This window comes from Homalodisca vitripennis, unplaced genomic scaffold (genome assembly GCF_021130785.1).
Source record: "Homalodisca vitripennis isolate AUS2020 unplaced genomic scaffold, UT_GWSS_2.1 ScUCBcl_2733;HRSCAF=7785, whole genome shotgun sequence".
Classification (NCBI taxonomy): domain Eukaryota; kingdom Metazoa; phylum Arthropoda; class Insecta; order Hemiptera; family Cicadellidae; genus Homalodisca; species Homalodisca vitripennis.
This window is the reverse complement of record NW_025778847.1, coordinates 27,193-49,351: the sequence shown is the minus strand read 5'-3', so window position 1 is coordinate 49,351 and position 22,159 is coordinate 27,193. Positions and strand designations below refer to the sequence as shown.

Here is a 22,159-nt window from a genome sequence, read left to right as displayed (position 1 = left end):
AAGTGTGCAGAAAGTATTGATGGTTTATTGGAACAGGAGATGATTAGTAAGGCCTATGTATTCATACCAATTAATGATTCTGAGGGAGCAATGGACGTCAGTGGTTCTCATTGGAGCTTAATGTTGTATGCCAAAACAGAAAAAACATTTTATTACTTTGATTCAATGAAAAATTACAATCTTAACCATGCCAAAGATATATTCACTAAGATGGAATCTCACATGTGTTCATCAGGGCCATGTTGTTTCATTGAAGTAAAGTGCCCACAACAAAGAGATGGCATTGAGTGCGGCGTCTACATGCTTTTCTTTGTGGATTGGTTGATAAAAATAATATGGGCTCAGGAGGATAATGGGACTTTTGACTTTAAAGGATGTTTTGATTCTTTTGAGATAAATGAGTCTGATATAATCCAGAAACGTTCTATTGTGACCTACTTAACATACAATCTACAATACAAGAAGTTGAGGGAAGATATTGCAAAGGAATTGATTTTTTGTATTTTGAATGGAAAAGGAGACCTCAAAACAAATCAATCCCAGGTAAATATTTATGAGCCCCATGTGATTGCCAAAGAACGGGCACCAGCTGGTGAAAACACAACATTACAATATGATAATGAAGAAACATGCAGTTCCACTTCTAACAACCAGGAGTGGTCATTGGTGAAAGGGAAACATAGACTGAAATATTTTAACCACCAGCATTCCAGGAAGGAGTGTAAGGCCCTCTCGGGGGTTGATACTGCAAATAGGTATGATGTTTTGGACGGACACTCAGAAATTTATGAAAAGGAAAATAGATTGCCTATAAACAATCTTTCTGCTAACAACCTTACCAAGAAAATAAGTACAGACAAATCTATTCTGGTTAAAACTAAAAATGGTGTGAAAGATAGGAAAATTAAACTTCAGTTTGGAATGGAAGTGAACCTTTGTTCAGATAGTCAGGGTTCACTTTTATCTTCAAGGTTGGAGGAGCTGAGCAATGGTAGAGTGAAATGCTTTGGGCTTGTAAGAGCTAACACCACTTTGACTCAAGTGATTGAATCTGCTTTACTGAGTGATGATAGCCCAGTGATTCTCCTAGGAGGAAGTAATGATAGTCTGAATGGTGATTTTCAAGATATTTACTCTAATCTGGAAAACCAATTACTGCTTCTCAGCAAGACTAAGCCTGTTTTTATCACTTCGATTCCACAAAGATTTGACGAAGATTTCAGGTTTGTTGATGATCAAGACTTAAGACTCGTTAATAACTACGTTACTGAGTTAACAAATAGGTTGAAGAATGTCTTTCTGATTGACTTAAGTGATTTCAGGAGGTTTCACTATACTACTCAAGGCCTCCATTTAAACAAAAGGGGGAAATCTAAATTGGCATATTTAATATTAAATGCTCTTTCCAAATGGCAGTCTAATGTCACTTCAGGAAACTTAAATAAGAGTATGAATATCAACTCCAATCCTGAAGACTGTAACAAACAACTATTGAACCTTATATGCCATCCTAAAAATTGTATCAACCTTATTGAAGAAGATATGGTTGATACCTTGTCCAGGAGTGAGTTGGAAGTCAACAGCCCAAGTGAACCCAGTGATGTTATTGGTTCTGGGAAAGAAATAAAAGTTCTGGATGCGGACATGTTGCAGGTGATTGAGGACTTGAAGAGTAATGATTCCATTGCCTTCGCCCACTCGATCTCGGGTGATTTCGATCATCCAAGAAGGATGACAGCTGGAGTGGCAGTTACGTTTGCAAAACAGTTCGGCAAGCCTCAGAGGACGGATTGCATAACTGAGTTTCTGGCGTGCCAGAGAAGTGATCCTCAAGCAGCAGCAGTATACAGCCTAATAACCAAAGATCACTATTACGGTAAGCCTAAGAAGAAGGACTATGACAGGGCATTTCTTGACCTGACACTGGAATTCAAGAAGAGGAAGTTCAGCACATTGGTATGCTCACCGATAGGTTGTGTCCGGGATCATGTGCAGCTCGACCATTTTGCCAAAAACATCAATCTTTTTCATAGGACCACTGGTGCTGCTGTTTTGGTAATCGCTAAAGAACAACCAGGAGCTCAAAGACCATTGCATCTTGGACTTTCTTATTCTGCATTTATCAGCAAGCTGAGGGATGAAATCAGGAGGGGAGGTCTCGTGAACCAGCCAGACACAGTAGCACTTACATCCTTGACGAGCCAGCCTCACTCGCCTCACCAAGTCAACGTCCAGGAGAAGCAGTCAAAGTTTTTTAGACAATCTGAACATATTCCCACCTCTAAATTAAATGTATCTAAAAATTTGAATGACTCCTCCACCAAGATAAAACCTTCATTCAAATCAAAGAATAGTCTTTTCATAATGCACCAAAATAATCAAAACTTTTTGTCTCGAAAACCATCATTAGAAATTGTATTAGATGAAATAAAACCAGACATTTTAATTCTTTCAGAGCATAACCTTCAACCATTAGATATAAATAATACAAAAATAAATGACTACTGTGTTAAATCTTGGTACTGTAGAAAGCAATTTAGAGGTGGCGGAGTCTTAATTATGTGTCAAACAAATTTTAATCTAAAAAAGATTGAAATTCCTGAAATTAATGAATTGGTGACTGATAAAGAATTTGAATGCTGTTTGGCTCAATGTAAAATAGATGGATTATCTGTAGTTATAGTTGGTTTGTATAGAACACCTGGCTCAATTTACGATAATGTATTTTTGTACAAACTTAGTGTAGTTTTGGTTATTTTAAGTAAAAAATTTAAATACATAGTGTGTGCAGGGGACATAAATATTGACTGTTTGAAAAAATCTAGGGCTTCAGATATGTTTGGTAATGTGTTAACTCAACATAATATGTTTTCTATGGTTAATTTTGCCACAAGGGTTGCATTTGATTGTGAAAGCTCTATTGACCATATTTTTACTAATATACCAAAGCACCAACTGTCAATCTCTGGCCTTGTCACCGAGCTTTCAGATCATGATGCCCAACTTTTAGAAATCTCATATCAAAATCAAAGCAATTATAAAAATTATTTTACTCAATTAAATAGACAGTTTTCAGATAAAAATAAAAAAATATTCCTAAAAAATTTAGCATCTGAGACATGGTTAAATCTTTATCAGGCACCAGTTGATAAGAAGTATAATACTTTTTATGACATTTTTATGTACTATTTTAACTCATGCTTCCCAAAAGTTAAAACTAGAATAAGGAATTGTAGCAGGATTAATTGGATAAGTGAGGATTTAAGAAAAGATAAAGAGGACTTAATTTGTTTAAGCCAAACTTTAAGGGTCACAAAAGATATTAATCTAAAGGATATGTTAAAGGAAAAGAAAAAGCTGTATTATAAAAATATAATTGACACTAAAAGTAAATATGTAATTAGTACAATAACAAAGTCTGACAACCCCTGCAAAGCTGTTTGGAAACTTATTAATAATGAAATAAAACCATTTGTAAAAAAAAATAATGAAATTAAGTTATCTATTAATGGTAAGGAAGAGAGTGATCCAAGAACAATCTGCAATATATTTAATGATCACTTTATAAATATAGTAGATGAATATGTAATTCCAAATATTGTCAGCAATTCAAATTTTGTATCCAATATCAATCATGGTAAAAAATAATAATCAAAATGTTAGACCTACCCTCCAGAAATTTCGAGTCAAATCAATAACTGAATTAGAAATTGAAAAAATTGTTATGTCTTTTAAAAATAAATACTCTGCTGGTTTCGATGAGGTTCCAATGCCAATTATTAAACATGCAAAAAAATTTCTGATTAAGCCACTCACCCATCTGATTAACTCATCCTTTATAAGCGGTATATTCCCTGATAAGTTAAAAATCTCTAAGGTAAAAACTGTGTTTAAGAAAGGGAACACCACAGATCCTAATAACTACAGGCCCTTGGCTATTCTGCAGAGTTTTTTCTAAAATATATGAAAGAGCAATGTATATGAGATTGATGGAGTTTCTTGAAACCAATGAGTTGTTTGACAACGAACAGCATGGGTTCAGGCCAGGTAAATCGGTCACAACTGCTGGCATTGACTTTATTGAATCAATTACAGATGCAGTTGATAGAGGTGACTATGCTGCAGGAATATTTATGGATCTGTGCAAGGCTTTTGATAGTGTATCACATAACAACCTAATAAGCACCCTCAGGGACTTGGGTATTATTGGAATGCCACTGAATTGGCTAAAATCCTACCTTAAACATAGAAAACAATATGTCGAAACATCATTCAAAAATAAATTTAATCAATTGATATGCATTAATTCTAAGTTAAAAAATATATTACATGGTGTGCCTCAAGGATCTATTCTTGGGCCAATCTTGTTCTTATGCTACCTTAACGGCTTGCCGCAGACTGTAAAAAATTTGGGAACTAAAATGTGCTTGTATGCTGATGATTCTAATCTCATTATATCAAACAAATCTTTGCAGGTAATTGAAGATCAAGCACAAAGTGATTTGATCTTAGTCAGAAACTATTTCTCCAACAAAAATTTGTTACTTAATCTTGAAAAGACAAATTTTGTCTTATTCAGGACTCGCCAAAATAAATGTGTAGACAGTCCAAAGATCGAAATTGGACAAGTAAAACTTAATCAATTAGACAGTACAAAATTTTTAGGAATGGTTTTAGACAAAAACTTAACTTGGAATGAACATACACATGCAGTTCTAAATAAATTATCTTCTGGGTTGTATGCTTTAAGGAGCATATCAAAATTCTGTAGGTTGGATGTTTTTAAAATTGGTTTATTTTGCCCATATACACTCCCATATATCTTTTGGTATTGTGTTGTATGGTGCAACAAGTGATCAAAATTTACAAAGTATTCTTCACATTCAGAAACAAGCCATTCGTATAATGATTAATCTGGAGGATCGTGAATCGGCAAAGCAACATTTTCAAACTCTAGGTATTCTTACTGTGTATGGCTTGTACATATTAGACACTGTGGTGGCTGTTAGGAAGGCTAGGGATAGACTTCCTGTATTGGGATCATCACATGGCTACTTGACTAGAAATCGAAACCAGTTGGCAGTACCAAAATCAAAATTAGAATTTAAGAGAAAAAACCCATTAGTTGCTGGAGTAAAGTTTTACAATAGTATCCCCGAAAATATAAAAAGCATTCCTAATGTCAAATTGTTCAGACTAAAATTAAAGGAATATCTTGTTGACAAAACATTATACTCATTTAATGAGTTTTTTGAGAGCAGGGTGGAATAAACTATAGATTATTGCTTAAGTATTAATTATACTTTTGTTTAAATACATACTGTTTTAGCAAATTAACTTATGTATTTAGTTCTTAAATCTAAGTTCATACTATTGACACCGTTTATATTTGTATATTTATTCTTGTAATGTAATGTGCAAATGGTAAATAAAGATTGTTTTTGAATTGAATTGAATTGAACATTGGAGTGTTTTACATTGGATCCGGCAGATTGCTATAAATTGAACTGATACTTAACAGCTGTTAATACTTTCAGCTGAAGTTCATCAAAGAGGCAGAAACTTGTGTTTACATTTAAATTTGAGTAAATAATATTGAATTATTGTAAAGTGCTTAATCAGTAGTGTAATGCAGATTGCAAATACGAAGTTAATTAATTTAAAATTTAGATTGCGCCAATGATCAATAATCCATCGAATAAAATAGAAATGCTATTTATACCCTGTTAACTACCTTATTGTATAAAGCTGTGAATGTTTGCACATAACGTAATCTAATCTGGTTAGTTCCTTTAACATTGTGTATGGCCTTTTTACTGTAGTTATCGAAAAGCAAATGGCGATAACATTGCCCTAATACTTGAAGCATATACCCCTAATACATATTTAGTGATCGGTAAAAATATAAAAATCACTTAATCATCAAAATTTAACCTAAGTTAGATTCCGAAACCAACATATGAGACCATTGTTTTGGTTAGTGCAACAGCATAAATCAATTTTGGAACTGTAAATAGATTAGACTGGGGTGAATTTAAACGACCAGAACAGGCCCTTGACCGCAGCATATTGACCACAGCAACTTCTTAGTTGTTCGATACACTTTCGTCACTGGGATAAAAAGGCTAACTCTTATTGTTACTGAAGCCATCGAAGAACTTCAATAAATTAACATGGAATGTGGGAGGGAAATACTAATCTTATAAAAACTGTTTCACTTTACGACTTCAGGATCCCAAACCTCAGTTCTTTAAACTTTAATCTAATTGGATCAGGAGATTGGAATAGCTTTGAGTGACTATCGATTATCTCTAGACTGTTCATTATGTCATAGAAAAAGAATACACATATATATATATATATATATATATATATATATATATATATAGTCCCGTTTTTCAACAAAACAAGGGTAACTGCTAGTCTAATATAATTATTTGTTACCTCATTGTTAACTTGTGTGTGGACCTAGTCGTCGTCATGTATCTTGGTCGTTGTTAATATATAAACGTGGGTGTATGTGCAATTACTGATAGTGGTAAAAATGTATAAGAGTAGATGGTTCAAGTGTTTGTGCAGTTATTTAGTGTGTAAGATGGCAAGAGAAAGACTTTCAAATAAATTTTTGGATGAGATTTTTATGAACGATTAAAGTGATGACAGTACTGAAAATAGCTGAATAAAAACCCACTTATTAGTGCATCCTTAATGAGATAAAACTTCTCCAGTCAAAGGGTTCAATAAGTATTTTGTTTTATCACGATATAAATCCAAGTACTTTTAAACATTATAAAAGATAAAGAATATTGTAACTTTGCTTTGTGTTTACACAATACTATTAAAACATTTTTGTACACAAATGCACTTCTTTTTTATATGTATCACTATCTATTTTTCCATTAATAAAAGTATTACTTTATTGTATTTACTGTAAACATGTAATTTGATGATATTCTTGCTTTATTTTAACAGTAATTTTGAGTTATCCATGGAAATCTCCCATTCTTTTATTACAGTTAATCGACAGTTGACTGTATATCACAATAAATGGTAATAAATTTATTTTATGTTATACATATTTTTTTGTTAATAGATTTCATATAATTATGTATTTTGCCAACATCATATTTATTTATCTTCTATGAACACCTTTCTAATAAAGACTGCTTGCATTCTCAGATTCAGATGTATCACAGTTTTGTTTAGTTGTATTACTACTATATGTTGTTATTGTATTTCATTGGGTTTACGTTAATTTACTAGTGCCATAATTTAGAATTAACCATGGAAAATTCCAGTTGCACTTTTAATTAAAAATTGTAAATGCCTAAACATCTTACATAAGCTCAAACAACACTTTTTACAATGGCTGAGGAAATCTGATTTCACTTACTTTCGGAGAGGCCCCAACACTTTCAGTTTCCGAGTTCAAATCCCTAAAAAAATAAGACACATACACTCCTTGATTAAAAAATAATATTATACTCTTTACATATATAAAATCCATGGACTCATTACTGGTGATAACTACTTCATATATATGTTGTAATATTTTTAACATTTAATGGAATTTTTTCTTCATTCCTTATAATTTCTTGACAGACAGAACTTGTACCATTTTCTTGTCAGTTAAGAAAACATATTATATATATATATATATATATATATATATATATATATATATATATATAAATATATCTATAATATTTAATATATTATAATTATAATAAAATTATTATTATTAACCCTTTGAGTGCCGCAGCGTCTACATAGTAGATGTTGTGAAATGTGCATAAATTGCCGGCATCTACCCAGTAGACGATTTTTATTTAATTAATATCACATATAATTCATTTTTGTTTTGACAAATAACTTATTTCACGGCAATCTACAAGTTTCGAACTATCAATTGTGATTGATTTTTATTGTTCACCGCCCCCCTTGTAGTTATTTGTAATCAGAAAAAAACAGATGACGCAATAGTTGGTCAGCTGCTACTTGTTGCCATTAAAACTACACAGTTTCGTTCGTTGTGTGTTTACATTGTGCTAGTTTCGTGTGTTTATGCTGAAAACTGTTGTTATTACTATTCTGAAATTGTGTTCAGTAAAACTTACAATGCATTTATAAACTTCTTTTTCCGTGTTTAGTGACGTATATTTTATTGTTGGATTGGTGATGAAGTAAAACGCAAGTTCCAATCAAACTATTGATTTTAGGTGAAGTAAGGTTATAGAAGTAAGGTTATATTGTAAGCCTATGTATATTTTTATATACTTTTTATATAATTAGTATTTTACAGTCGTCTTACTTCATTGAGTGAAATAGAGTAGTTATAATATTGTTTCTAAACTTTTGACAAACTTGAACAAAAATTGCTTTTTGTTGTATTTTGTATATATTGCAGTATCTGGTTAAATATTACTGTAACACACCATATTATGCATGAATTTTGTTCAGTTTTTCATGCTCTTTCATATGGTATAGCTAAAAAAAATATAAAAAAATATTGTATAAATAAAATTTTAGCTCAAACTTGAAATTTATTTTTTTCATTTTTTAGTTTTTTGTTATAACCTATATTCTTTTTGTGTAAATAAAAATAAAATTATAATATTATATGGAAAAAATACCTTGTTTTATAACACACAAACTAAAAAAAAATTATTCAAATCGGTTGAATAGTTTTTTTAATATAGTTTTTTCCCCACACGCTTGCAAAACAGAAGGAAATGCTCCGGCAATTTATTCGTATGACTTGGGAAAATATGCTGTGGCACTCAAAGGGTTAATACTGATTAATATATTAAATACATACATATATAAACCAGTATATTTTATACTATATTATTTAATAATGAGTATTAAATAATATACTTTATATTGTAAAATCTCTTTGGAAAGCTTATTGGAATCCTTAATTAATTAATTAATTATAGAAACAGACATTCTAATAATACAATATTTTTATATTTTTGAGGCCTTTTGTTTTCAAAGATCCATCCACAACTGAAATCAAATGGTTAAAATATCAAGTAACCAGTTGTGGGTCTGATGATGTTTTCTTTTAAAACGAAATACCTCATACAAAAAAATTGTATTATTGGAGTGTTTGTTTTTTAGATTAATTAATATATGTTACTATAATAACACAAACACACATATATATATATTACTTACTGTGGATCACGTGGTGTTAAGTCGGTCAAGCGATGCTTTTCAAGTTGCATTTTTAGTTCCAAATTTTGAGCTTCTAATCTCAAATTTGTTTGTTGCAATCTGCTTTTTCTCTCTAAAAGCCGTTCTACTTCTTCAGCTAATGCAGATTCACCCTAAAATATCATTATGACTTAAATTTATTACTATTAATGAGGCCCTCAAATTTAAGGAAGTAACAACCATGTACAGTGTTCCAGATCATAGTGTAATTTTATGCTTTTGGCAAGATCATAACATGATGTTAATATAGTATTTTTTTTCTTTATACTTCTTATGAATTCCCTTTTAATATATTATAAATTTCCTTTACTGGCTAGATTCCAGTTGCTACAGATACAATAAATAAAATATCACACTGAACATATTTCCAAATACACTTGGTTTAATGTCCATGCCTATTGAAACAATTTTATCAGTTGGCAGTCAACGTGTTAAAATTGTCACCAGATATGTTAATTGAAATGTTTACATGTTAATTATGATTTTAGAATGAACAGAAATGTATGATTTGATTTAGAGTATCCATATTGTGCGAAAAATGTATTTTGTTCTATTTATAAATAAATAAATAAATTTCTTTATTGTCGTAATTGCAATTTTTACAACATTGCATGGCATGCGTCAAGTCATGTAGGTATTTAAATAAAATAATATTGTAATGTTTTACAAAGTTACATGTAAAACTAAACAAATAAAAGAAAGCACTTAAAATTTTAATTCTCAAATTAAACAAAACTTAAATAGAGAGAACATTATGGTGTATCGTGTAGGCCTAAAGCCTGGCACCCCCCACTCAACGGTTGTACCAACTAACCTCCCTGGTCCACGAACTCGCCGACGGAGTAAAAGGCCCCTTGCACCAATAAGTTCCTTAGCTTCCTCTTAAAAAGTGGTTGCCCATTTTCAGCCTGTAGGTCAAGAGGCAACTTGTTGATAAGTTTGGCCCCGACCTCAGATGGCAGGGCTTCGAAAGCCCGGAGCCTGTGCTGCGCTGGTCTTAATGCATCCCTTCCTCTAGTGTTGTAGTCATGGACGTCTCTGCCTCGCGTCACTTCACATTTGTAACGACAGTACAGGACAGTCTCGTACATGTAGAGGGATGGAAGCGTTAACAAATCGAGACTTTTGAAGTGCTCCCTGCAGGATTCTCTCATTCCTATTTTCGAGATGATTCGGATTGCTTTCTTCTGCAGGACAAAGCACCTTTGGAAGTGGGTGTTTGCGCATCCTCCCCACAACGTTATGCCATAAGACATGTGTGGGTACACAATTTGATTTATGTTTAAATTGCACATATTTTATCAAATTGTTGTAAATTAGTAAAACCTAAAGTTTCCATGAAATTTACCAATCTGTTGCCAATGTAAATCTATGAATAGTATAATGTGTTTTACTTTAAACGGGATACTCACAATATGAGCAATATAATATGTACTTCAACAGCTGAGCCTAAAACTTCACCTGATATATTACGCTCTACTTCAACAACAGAACCTAAAACTCCACCTGAGCCAATTGAGGAAGATTTGTCTAATTGAGCTCTAATAGATCACAGTTATTGTTTAATTCCTGGTAAATCTAAGCAGGATGAGGATGAAGAAACAGAACCTCCTATTTCTGAGTAGCAAGTTGCAGTCATTTTTTTTACACCATTTTAAAATATAGAAGTTAAAATATAAAAAGTTGCATTGAATAAGAAGTATAGTTTTACAACTGCCTCAGTTCATTATACTCCTTATATAAAAAGGAAAACGTAAAAAAGGAAAGGTAAAACGATTCTGTATTTTTTATTATTGGATTCTAAATTTTAGGAACCAACTATACAAAACAACCCATAGAGACAATAAAAATATAATATTGTGATGAATGTTAAATAAGTAAAACGTATTACTAGTACCATTCATTGTTGGATTTTTGATAATATAATTTGCAAGATTTTCATCTTTTTTACATCCTTTTTTTATTACATAAATTCTATATTAAAATATTTTGTTTGGATTTGAATGACTGGGCCCAATTACAGTTCTAAAGTCAAAGTCAAAGTCAAAAGATTCTTTATTCATAAACTGTACAAATAATACAGAGAATAGTGTCATAAGCATCATTTGCATACAGCATGCTATAAAATACTAATTTAAAATATGTTCACATACACAAACATCTACCTAAACATTTTTTTGTTTTGTTTTTAAGAAATTAACAAATTCTTCGACATTGTATACACAAATATCACATAAAATAGATCTAATTTCATTTTTAAAATGTTTTACATTGAGCAATTTAACATTGTATGGTAGCATATTATAAAGCCTCAGACCAAATTCACAAAAACTGTTTATAGTTGTTTGAAAATTGCACTGATTTACTCTAAGGAAATTGTTTTGTCTGGTAAAATGACTATGAATAGAATTATTTGTAGGAATTGTATCTAAATTAGTTTTGATATATAATAAACAGTCTAAAATGTATAAAGAAATAATAGTTAAAATACCAAGTTGCTTAAACAATGGCTTACAGTGCGTCCTACTACTGACATTAAACATTACTCTAACTGCTCTCTTCTGTAATAAAAATAGTCTTCTTACATTACCAAAATGCCCCCACACAATAATTCCATAAGATAAATGACTTTGAATATGGGCAAAGTAAACAGCTTTCAACACATCTACGCTTACAAAAGATTTAAGTTTTCTAAGCATAAAAATACCTTTAGAAACCTTTTTACATAGAGTTTCAACATGAATGTTCCACTTAACATTAGATTGCACGAACAGGCCTAAAAACCTAACACTGTCCTCATTTCTTGTTTTAAAGCTGAATTCAATACTCTGAGTTTTATCATTATTCAAACATAATGAGTTGGCAGCTGTCCAATCTTCGATTATGGAGTTAGAAGTCATAAGGAGGTGATTAGCTACACTAGCATATTTACAATTAATTTGAACAGCTAAATCATCAGCATACATGTAGGCACTTACATAATCATTTGTAAAGGCTGATGATAGATCATTGATGTAAATTATAAACATGGTAGGCCCCAAAATTGAGCCCTGCGGGACCCCTAGCTGTACAGGTAAATAAGAAGAAAAATTATTATTATAGTAGACTGACTGATGCCTTTCTGATAGGTAAGATCTAATTAAGTTCAAAGCAGATTTATCGAAACCATAATATTTTAACTTATCTAATAATACACTATGTGATATAGTATCGAAGGCCTTTGACATGTCATAGAAATTACCTAAAACCTTATTTTTTACATCTAGGCCATTCATACAATTTTTCATAAATTTAACAATAGCATTACATGTGCCTCTATTAGGCCTAAATCCAAACTGATCATCAGAAAATAGCTTATGTTTTTCAAAATAGCCACCTATTTTTCTATTCAACAACAATTCAAACACCTTTCCAATAACAGGTATTATGGACACTGGCCGATAGTTACAATAATCAGTTTTTACACCTTTTTTAAACAAAGGAACTACTTTTGATAACTTCAAATGTAAAGGGAACACTGAGTTATCAATACATTGATTAAACAAATAGGCCATAACCTCTGCAATATACGGTGCAGCAAGTTTTAATATTTGTGAATTAAGACAATATACATCTAAACTAACACTATTACTAAGAGAGAGGATGGCACTATATACCTCATCTACACTTACATTACCAACAGAAAAAACATCACAGCCTTGGTTATGACTTAACTTATTAAGATAGTATGTAACATCATGACAAGACCCAGGTATATTCTGTACAATAGATTCAACATTATTTAAAAAGAAATAATTGAACTCATTACATTTTAATCCAAGTTTATGTGTATCACATATAGGCCTTTCATTCGTACTCATGCCATCCTTAATAACAGACCATATGGCTTTAGGTTTATTATTGGCCTGAATAACTCTGTTGCAATAATATGCTTTTTTAGCCGATGAAATTTCATGTCTGTAAATTATTCTTAGTTGTCTATACGATTCTCTATAGCGTGCTTGACCAGTGTCTTTAAAAAGGTTGTAGATAGTAAGGCATTGTTCTTTGAGATCAGAAAGATTCTGGGTATACCACCTAGGCCTCAGAGGCTTATTCCTTTTATTACTCACAAACTTAGTTGGAAAAACCGTGTCTACAATGTTCAAGAATACACTAAAAAAATATTCAAACTTGTCATTTACTGTACCCAGAGTATACAGAGCAAACCAGTTTATTTTTCTAAGTAACGTTATAAAATATAAAACATTAATTTCGTCAATAGGTCTTGTCAAGTGAGAGCGCTTACAAGTATTTAACTGTATAAAATAACACAATAACTTCTTTGGTTTATCAAAAGAATTAGAAATTAAAAAAATCTCAACCAACAAAATTTGTGAACATTAAGGAGTAGGACCAAAACATAGGACCGGAAGCGGTTGACTTTACCCCTTCCATCCTATCCCATTGTTTCAGATGACACAACGCAGTGCTGAAGAAAGAGCTGACATTGATTTACTTATTAATATCCCACTTTCCCATGTGCTGCTGTGAGGTTTGATTGTGCTCTTGAATTCTCGTACTCGTGACCTGCATCCTGTGCAGCTTTCAAGTACGTTTGAAATCTTAACTTTCCCTTCTTTTATTCTTTCTGTTCATTTTTATATGTATTAATATCCCCTCACCTGGCGAAGAGGATAGATTCCAATCCTTGAAACGTTGTGTTATACCTTTTGTAACATATAACGATGGAAAATATCTGAAATCCTGTTATGCTTTCAACACAATAACTATGTAGCAACAAATGTATATAGCATAATGTAAGTCTTATTGTTTACCTTTTGTGCAATTTTTAAAGTAGCTATCTTTCTTTCTTGAGCCTCGACTACATCTGCCAATGATGAACCCGGGGAGGACTTTATCTGATTTGTTATTCTAACAGCCTTGAGTTCTTCTTGGAGTTTTGCTCTGTCTCTTTCAAGCTCGTCAATTAGACTTTGGGATATGTTGGGAGCTGTAAATAGGAAATAAATACTACAAAAATTTAAATATGCATAAAGTGAAAACAATTTGCGACTCAACAAACATTGCAGAAATAGTGAAAAAAATCTATTACTATGTAAACTAACTGACATATTCCTTGGCTTTAAGCGTTTAGTTTGCAAGAATTTACATAAAAAAATTGAGTGATTGTGCAAAAATAGATCATTTTTTTGAACACTTAGGTGGTGATTAATATTGCTACTCCATATAAAAGAAAAAAACACATTAAATTTCAACTTGTTTAAACTTATCTTACAACTATTATATTGCTTACTACAGTTTATATGTTTTTAAACAATCTTTTTTACTTTAAATGAACTCAACATATGTATCTATTTTATTGCAAAGGATAATATGTAAATGTCTACAAATGATAAAAAAATAAAACTTATCTAATACATCTGCAGATTTAATATAACAATATTTAATCTCTTTATTTATTGGTTTTTATTCCATAATAAATAATAACTAAAACTGTATCATTTTGTAAAACTAGCCTAATTAATAAAATTTCAATTATTTTTTACCTTTTGTTGATTTCAATTTTCCTTCAAGGGTAATTTTTTCTTTCTCTAAACGAATTATTGTTTCTTTTAATCTCTCAACGTTGGCCCTTAACGCTTCCACTTGACTACTCTTTTCTTTTAAGTGTGTCTTCAGTTTCTCGTTGCTGGCTTGCCATCGCTTTCTTTCTTCCCATTTCCCAAATTCTTCATCACACTAAATGTCAAACAGTCACAAAAACATCAGTTTCTCACTTTAGAATACACTTCAATATTGTCCAGAAAAACCGAAAATGATCGTAATCTCACCTTTGACTTGTGAATCTCCTTTCCCCTTTGTATGATTTCTTGATATTCGGTTAGTTGTTCCTCTAATTGTTTAATCTTCTTCTGCAAAACCTCTTCTCGAGCTGTACTCACTGTTTCAGACTTAGGAGTACTACTCTGTCTGCAAACAGACAGGCTGATATAGAAAGGTGGTAGACGATTTCTTTCCCAAAATACTTTAAGTTTAATTTAAAGAGAGCATCTGCTGTAATAGTATTACAATTACTAAAAATTTAAAAAAAATATGTTCTCTTAAATAATGGTTTAATTTGTGATCAAAATAAGGTCACTAGTAAAAAAATTAAAAATATTAATACGTCTATTAATAAATAAAAATAAGCTAAAGAGTAAAAAAGGAGGACATTGTTTTTATTTCCAAACCATTAGTTTTATAATTGTCATCTTCTTTGAATGGTGACAGCTAAATCCAGTTTTTTTAATATTAAAATAAATTAAATGAATAGGCTTTAGCCCAACAGGGATTTAAGTTACTAAATGGTGTCAAAAAATTAAAAAAACCAATAATCAAGAACTTTTAAAAGAATCAAAATATAGAATTATACGTCACTTTGCCACCTAAGGTCTTGCTGATTTTCCATTAGTCAGAACGTTGGCATAATATTTACTCAAGCTGTACCTGAGAGTGAGTTGCTTCCTTAATCTCTGAACTTCAGTTTTGAGCTCCGTATTTTGATTCTGAACAACTTCCAATTTCTTGTTTGCTCGGTCCAGCTCTCCTCTCAAGCGATCCCTAGTAGCAGACACTGACTCCTTAGAATCGAGTTTAGACTGAAACAACACCGTAGAATTACTGAATAGGTTGTTTTACACCTAATATTCATCTAAAAAAACAACATCTTGGATTAATTAATAAAAAATAATAGATTCTATAAAACTTAAAAGTATAGGTTGGTAAATTTCAATACCTTAATACTGTAAAGTGGGTTGTATGCCTCTAAAAATCGGTTAAGTAAGAAGAGCAAAGCTTGGAGAGGAATCAGTTACAATTTTAGCCAGAAAAGAGTGCCGCTAGGAAGGGATACAGCCTCTCTTTTTATGACCAATGGTGGTGAATTATTTCTTGACTGAAGCAAAAGAAAGGAGTGTAAAACCACAATGATATGCTGGTAACCTAGTGCTTATGGTCAGAAGAAAGAATAAAGGAATGCTGGAACGCCTTATTCAAAAAGATATTTATGACAGAAATCATAAAACTATTAATGTTTATTATAACATCACTACAAAGTACAATTTTTAAGGTTAAAGAAATTGGGTGTAATGATTTTCTTATATGGTGTTTATTTTTTTATAATATCAAGACCAATAGTTATAGTTACAATAATTAATTATAGTATTTATAGATTTATAATTATAGAAAACAAAATAGCTTAAAACAAAACTATATGTTATATTTTAATTATATGTAAGTATTTATGAATGAATTTATTTGCAATACTTAATAAAACGTCCACAAATTTGTTATGTCCATAATCTATTTAGTATTGGTTCAGAAATATATTAATCATCAACAACTAATAATTTTAGAATAATTGTGAAGTTGGATCTCATATATTCTTTTTCAGTCAAACTAAAACAAATATTAAAAACACAAAAATAAAAAATATTGAAAAAAATAATAATGTACAACATTTTAACATGGTTTCTAAAACTAAGATTCTGTAGAAGAACAACAATGTATTCCTAGTTTTATATGATACATATTTTTCATGAACTTACCTTGAGATTAGATATAATTTTGTTCAGCTCGCCAATTTCTGTAGATTTTTCCATCAGGTCTGAATTGGAATCAGTTAAATATTCTTTACTCCTGGCGCTGTCCAATCTGTAAGATATAAAAAGTTATAATACTTTCACTAACCAAGATTTATGAAGACAGGTTTTAACAGAATACTTGTTATTAGGACCTATAGTATCTATGTAATTACAGTAGTAGCAAAGTTTAATAATATAGTAAAGCAGTATTTAAGTACAGTAATTGGGACTCAGAAGATATTCGGAATTGCAACCAGATCGTCTTTTCTCGTGATATGATCAACTATGTCACTGTTTGCCGAGTTCCGGGCCATTAGGGAGCTGTAAAAAATCACAGGAACATATTTACAAACTGGGTATTTTTAGGAATAGCTTATTCTTTGTATATTGTGGCATTCAGTAAGAAGAAACTGCAGAACAATTGATATTTGAATGGTTTTGATATCTTGGCCACTTTTCTGAGATGCTGAGTTTCTTCATGAAGGGGGCTGGTTAGCATTATGTAAGAATTTAAAATAGCATCATACTTTCTGGGTGTAAAAGAAAGGCAATTGAGGTGTAGTGTAGTGTAGTAGCAATTCTTTTCTTCTTTCTGTTCTTTACTTTTGTATACAGAATACAGAATATAGAATGCTTTATTCATGATCATCAAGAACAGAATAGTTGTCAATCAATAATAAAAATAATAAGTTATGAAACATAACATTGAAAGGAAAGAACAAAAATTAACAACAAAAACATTACAAGTCAGGAGTTGAGAATGTCATAAAACTCATCATGACTGTAGATAGAGTTCTTCACCAGCCACTTGTGTAGTCTTCTTTTTAGAGTTTTAGCGTTGCCGGTCTTGATGGCATCAGGAAGGGAGTTCAGAAGCTTGGTTCCAGCAAATGATGGTTTTTTGGTGAAGAGCGTTGTTCTATGAGCTGGTAGACGGTGAGCTTGAGCCTGTCTAGTGTAGTAGTTGTGCACCTCACTGTTTCTCGGGAAGTTTTGCTTGGAAGCATATATGAAGACTTCGATGATGTAAATTGAAGTCACAGTGAGAATGTCGAGTTCAGTAAAAGATTCTCTGCAGCTGTCTCGGGAAGAGAGGTCGGCCATGATTCTTATGGCCCGCTTCTGCAAGATTAGTACCCTCTGGAGATTACCATTTGAAGAACTCCCCCAAAGGATGATTCCATACCGAAGATGGCTCTCAAAGAGAGAGTGGTAGGCTATTTTTAGAGCTGATGTTGTGCCCGTAGCTTTTATCCTTTTGAGAGCAAAGAGAGCAGAGCTGAGCTTTGAGCTAAGGTAATCAATGTGGCAACTCCATGTAAGATTTTGGTCTAATATCATGCCTAAATGTTTAAGCTCGTCCACTTTTTCTAGATCTGGTGGGCCTGATATGTGGTCTTTATGTCTGCCTAGTGCAAGGAGTTTTGTTTTGGATGGGTTGAAAACAAGGTCGTTATTTAAGCAATATTGTTGGGCCATGCTAACAGATATATACGTGTTGATTTCTAGTGACTCCGCTGTTGAAACTGCTGGTGATAAGAGCTGTGTCATCTGCGTATGATACAGGATGACTGAAGGCCTCGAGTGTTTTACCTAGATCACTAGTGAATAAAATGAATAGGACGGGTCCCAACACAGATCCTTGCGGAACTCCTCTTCTAACATACTGTGGAAGTGAATGAAGAGCCTTCGTCAAGCCCTTAGCTGTGTGTTTCAGCTCAACTATTTGCTGTCGCCCAGAGAGGTAGCTTTCGAACCATTTCAGGGCTATACCGCTGACACCTAAGGTTCTGATTTTGTATAAAATAAGCTTATGAGACAGTGAGTCAAATGCTTTACTCATATCGAGAAAAACAGTTGTTACAGTATTTTCAGACTCAATATTATCAATTATACACTCAATGAGCTCAGCAAGGGCGGTGATAGTCGATTTGCCCGGGATGAACCCATGTTGTCCTTTTGGCAGCAGATTGTTACGCTGAAGGTGCTCTAACAGTCTCGAGAGAACTATTTTTTCCAAAACTTTTGATACAGTGGGCACAAGGGAGATTGGTCTATAGTTCTTGATGTCATGCTTACTCCCTTGCTTATGCAGTGGATATACCTTTGACATTTTTAATTTTGAGGGAAATAATCCCTGAGTCAGAGACTTGTTGATTACATCCGTTAAGGGTTGGCAGGTTACAGAGCTGCAATACTTCAGTATTTTTGAAGAAATGTCATCATAGCCTGAGGAGGAAGAGGATTTTAGAGAATTTATAATGTTGAATACTTCCTCATTAGATGTAAGATTGAACATGTTAAGTCCTGTTCCTGTGAAGTTTGAACATAAGTTAACGTCTTTGGCGCTAGGAGCATTGTTTATGACCGAGAGTTACTTCTGCAATTGTTGTAAAATAGGTATTAAAATGTTCAGCTATGGTAAAAATGTCGTCTAGGTAGGTGTCATCATCAGTATTTTTTAATTTCCACTTGGATTCTGAAGCTTCTCTCTTTGGTGCTCTTTCGCTATTAATGACGTATGTATAATACCTCCCACACCTGACAAAGAGGATATATTTCAATCCTCAAAACATTGTGTTATACCTTTTGTAACATATAACGATGGCAAATGTCCGAAATCCTGTTATTCTGTCAACTTGTTAACATACAAATATGATTAGATTGCAATCTTCTCCAATTATGAATCATGTGTTATTGAAAAAAAGTTGGCTTCAGTGTTTTATTTGTAAGTTGAGTACTGTATTGTCTCTTATTCAGAATTAAGACAATAAAAAATGCTTATCCCTCCTTACCCTAAATGATCTCTCGTAGAACAAAGTAAGGAAGATATAAGATTGATAGTAGGGTTGCTGACAGGACATGGTCCCCTTAGGAAACATCTTATGAAGGTGGGTCTCAGTCAGACTGATGAATGCAGACTCTGCAGAGAAGTAGAAGAATCAGCAGAACACATATGGCTCGACTGTACTACCATACCTAAAAGTAGGAAATGATTCCTAGGGGCGTATCTTCTCAGCACCATGGACCAAACAGAACAGTCCTCAAATTTGATTGGTTTCCGTAAAAGTCTCAGATTTTGAGGGCACAAACATAAGTAAGGGATGTGCAAAAGGTTCTATTAAAACTAAGTGCTGGAACAACCGTCTCGTTCCCTCGGAAAAAAAATCTGTACTGGGACACGTCACATTTCAACAACTAAATAACACCAAATCTCACCTCTGCTTCATCTCCTGAATGGTCTTGAGCCGCTCCTCGGCCGTGTGAGTCCAGCGCTCGGTCTGCTGCTGACTGTTGCTCAGTTCCAGTGCCAGTCGTGCGGCTTGGTCCCGGCACTGTGCCAGGTCATCCTCCAGCTGCCGTACTCTAGCCAGGTACCGCTCTAGAATAACCTTCATTGCTGAGCTCCTGTCTCCTTCATTGTCCTTGCTCTTCTCTCTGCAGAATTCAGGACATATATGGTTTAATGTGATCTATACAGAATTCAGGACACATATGGTTTAATGGTGGTGTGTGTGTGTGTGTGTGACTTTGTGTGTGTTTATTTGGTATTGAACAGTATTAAATTTAACTTTGCAAAAACTTGTAATGATTTTCCAAATCTTACATTAAATAAAAAAATATATATTTGGCAACTGCTACTTACTCAAAGTTACAAGACCTTGTTTATGTCTATAGTATGTATAGAATGTTATTTAATTAGTGATTATGTCATTCTAATAATAATAAACAGAAGGTTCATTTAAGATTATCCAGAAATAACATTCATGTGCTAGAACATATTTGTGTGCTCTTTTATATTTCCTGGTCAATACTATTATACTACTCATTATAACTTATTATTATATTTTGGCCAAATTATTGAAGGAATCACCACTTATTTGGTATGTACAGAATACTTTTATTGACAATATCTCTTATTAAATAAATGTTTATATTTGTATTATATATAATATACATTTTGTAATTCATACATAGTTTATGATCCTTGATACATAATTTATCATAAAACAATTTATTCTAAAAATTTGTGTAGAAAGCTAAAATCTCAATTTACGCTATGAAACTAAAAGGGTTAAGTTTTTATTGCACCTAATAGCATAGTAATTGGTTACTTAATTACTATGCTATTTAGTGGGTTACTTAATTACTATGCTATTAAGTGGGTTACTTAATTACTATGCTATTAAGTGCATTAGGCAAGTAGTTGATTTACCCAGCAGGGGTTACGTCTGGCTGGTTTATACCTTCTAGTTGAATCTACCACTGGGCACAGCAAAAACCGATGTGTCACTTAAATCTGGGCAACCTTATGGATGTCCAGGAGCAGCACATCACTAACCCAAATGTCGAGATTCTGGGGTGTAAGGGTAGTTCAAAAGGTCTAGTCTAGTGTGGGAAATGACTGTTGGAATTGGTGGTGTTCGTTCCCTAAGTATCCCTAGAGGTTCTTGCTAGCTTCAACAAGGAAGTTCCACCCCATGCCTACTTTGACTGGAGAGGCTGGTTCAGAGCTGGCCTCCCCTTCTTCCGAGGGGACATGACTTTGAGATTAGTGCCCTAACTAATTCTTCCTCATGGATCTTGATAGGAGGTGGCCTCTACCACCTAACTTTACCCATCCTGAATATCCTGTCATTCTGGAAGCAGCGCTATGGTTCTTATAAGACTAAGTGAATTTTATTAGCTTCTTATCCTAAGAGAACGAAAAAAAAAAATACAAGTAATTGATTGAAACCAAAATTGTGTCCTTAAACAAAAAGTCAGATTCTTATACTTAGTTTATAATCTGCTTGACAATCTTTAAATATAATTTAAATCTAAAAAAAATAAAGTCTGTAATGAAAATGGAAGGGTTTTGAAGTATTCAGTAATTTGTTCAAAACTATTGAAATGTCATTCTTCATTAAATCTTAAAAACATATTTGCCTGTACCTAATATACAACAAACAAAATGACCTACTTAGCAAAAGAAATTTCCTTTTTGTCCAGGGTCAACTGGAGATTGCTCAGCTCCTTCTGGAGGTTGGCAACCGTGGCACTGTGCTCGTCTCTGCACTCCTGGAGCAGATTCTGGTATCTGCCTATGGTCTCCTCCTTCTGGTTCACAATGTTCTGCAGGCTGGCCACCGTTGCCTAGAGGGAACACGAAATAGTCAACTCCACATATCTGGAGAACTGGGTGGGAGGATAATTTGTATACAGATGAGGGACTACCATTTAGGTGTTAGAAATGCTTAAACAGACATACTCATAAATTTAAATTTTGACATCTATTGTAAATGTTTACAGGAAAGATTTGTATAATAACTGTC

The 22,159-nt window shown here is 32.7% G+C and overlaps 1 protein-coding gene across 1 annotated transcript in view; it reads right to left on the bottom strand.

Annotated features, from left to right (window-relative positions):
- Positions 1–22,159, bottom strand: part of LOC124372186 (centrosomal protein of 290 kDa-like) — a 61,337-nt gene that overhangs the window by 12,413 nt on the left and 26,765 nt on the right. The window contains exons 22-30 of the mRNA XM_046830553.1: positions 21,808–21,980; positions 20,064–20,282; positions 16,809–16,914; positions 15,709–15,860; positions 15,054–15,192; positions 14,769–14,961; positions 14,037–14,212; positions 9,181–9,332; positions 7,394–7,436 (exon numbers count right to left, since the gene is read on the bottom strand). Coding sequence (XP_046686509.1) covers positions 7,394–7,436; positions 9,181–9,332; positions 14,037–14,212; positions 14,769–14,961; positions 15,054–15,192; positions 15,709–15,860; positions 16,809–16,914; positions 20,064–20,282; positions 21,808–21,980 — 1,353 coding nt within the window. The remainder of the gene's footprint in view (positions 1–7,393; positions 7,437–9,180; positions 9,333–14,036; positions 14,213–14,768; positions 14,962–15,053; positions 15,193–15,708; positions 15,861–16,808; positions 16,915–20,063; positions 20,283–21,807; positions 21,981–22,159) is intronic.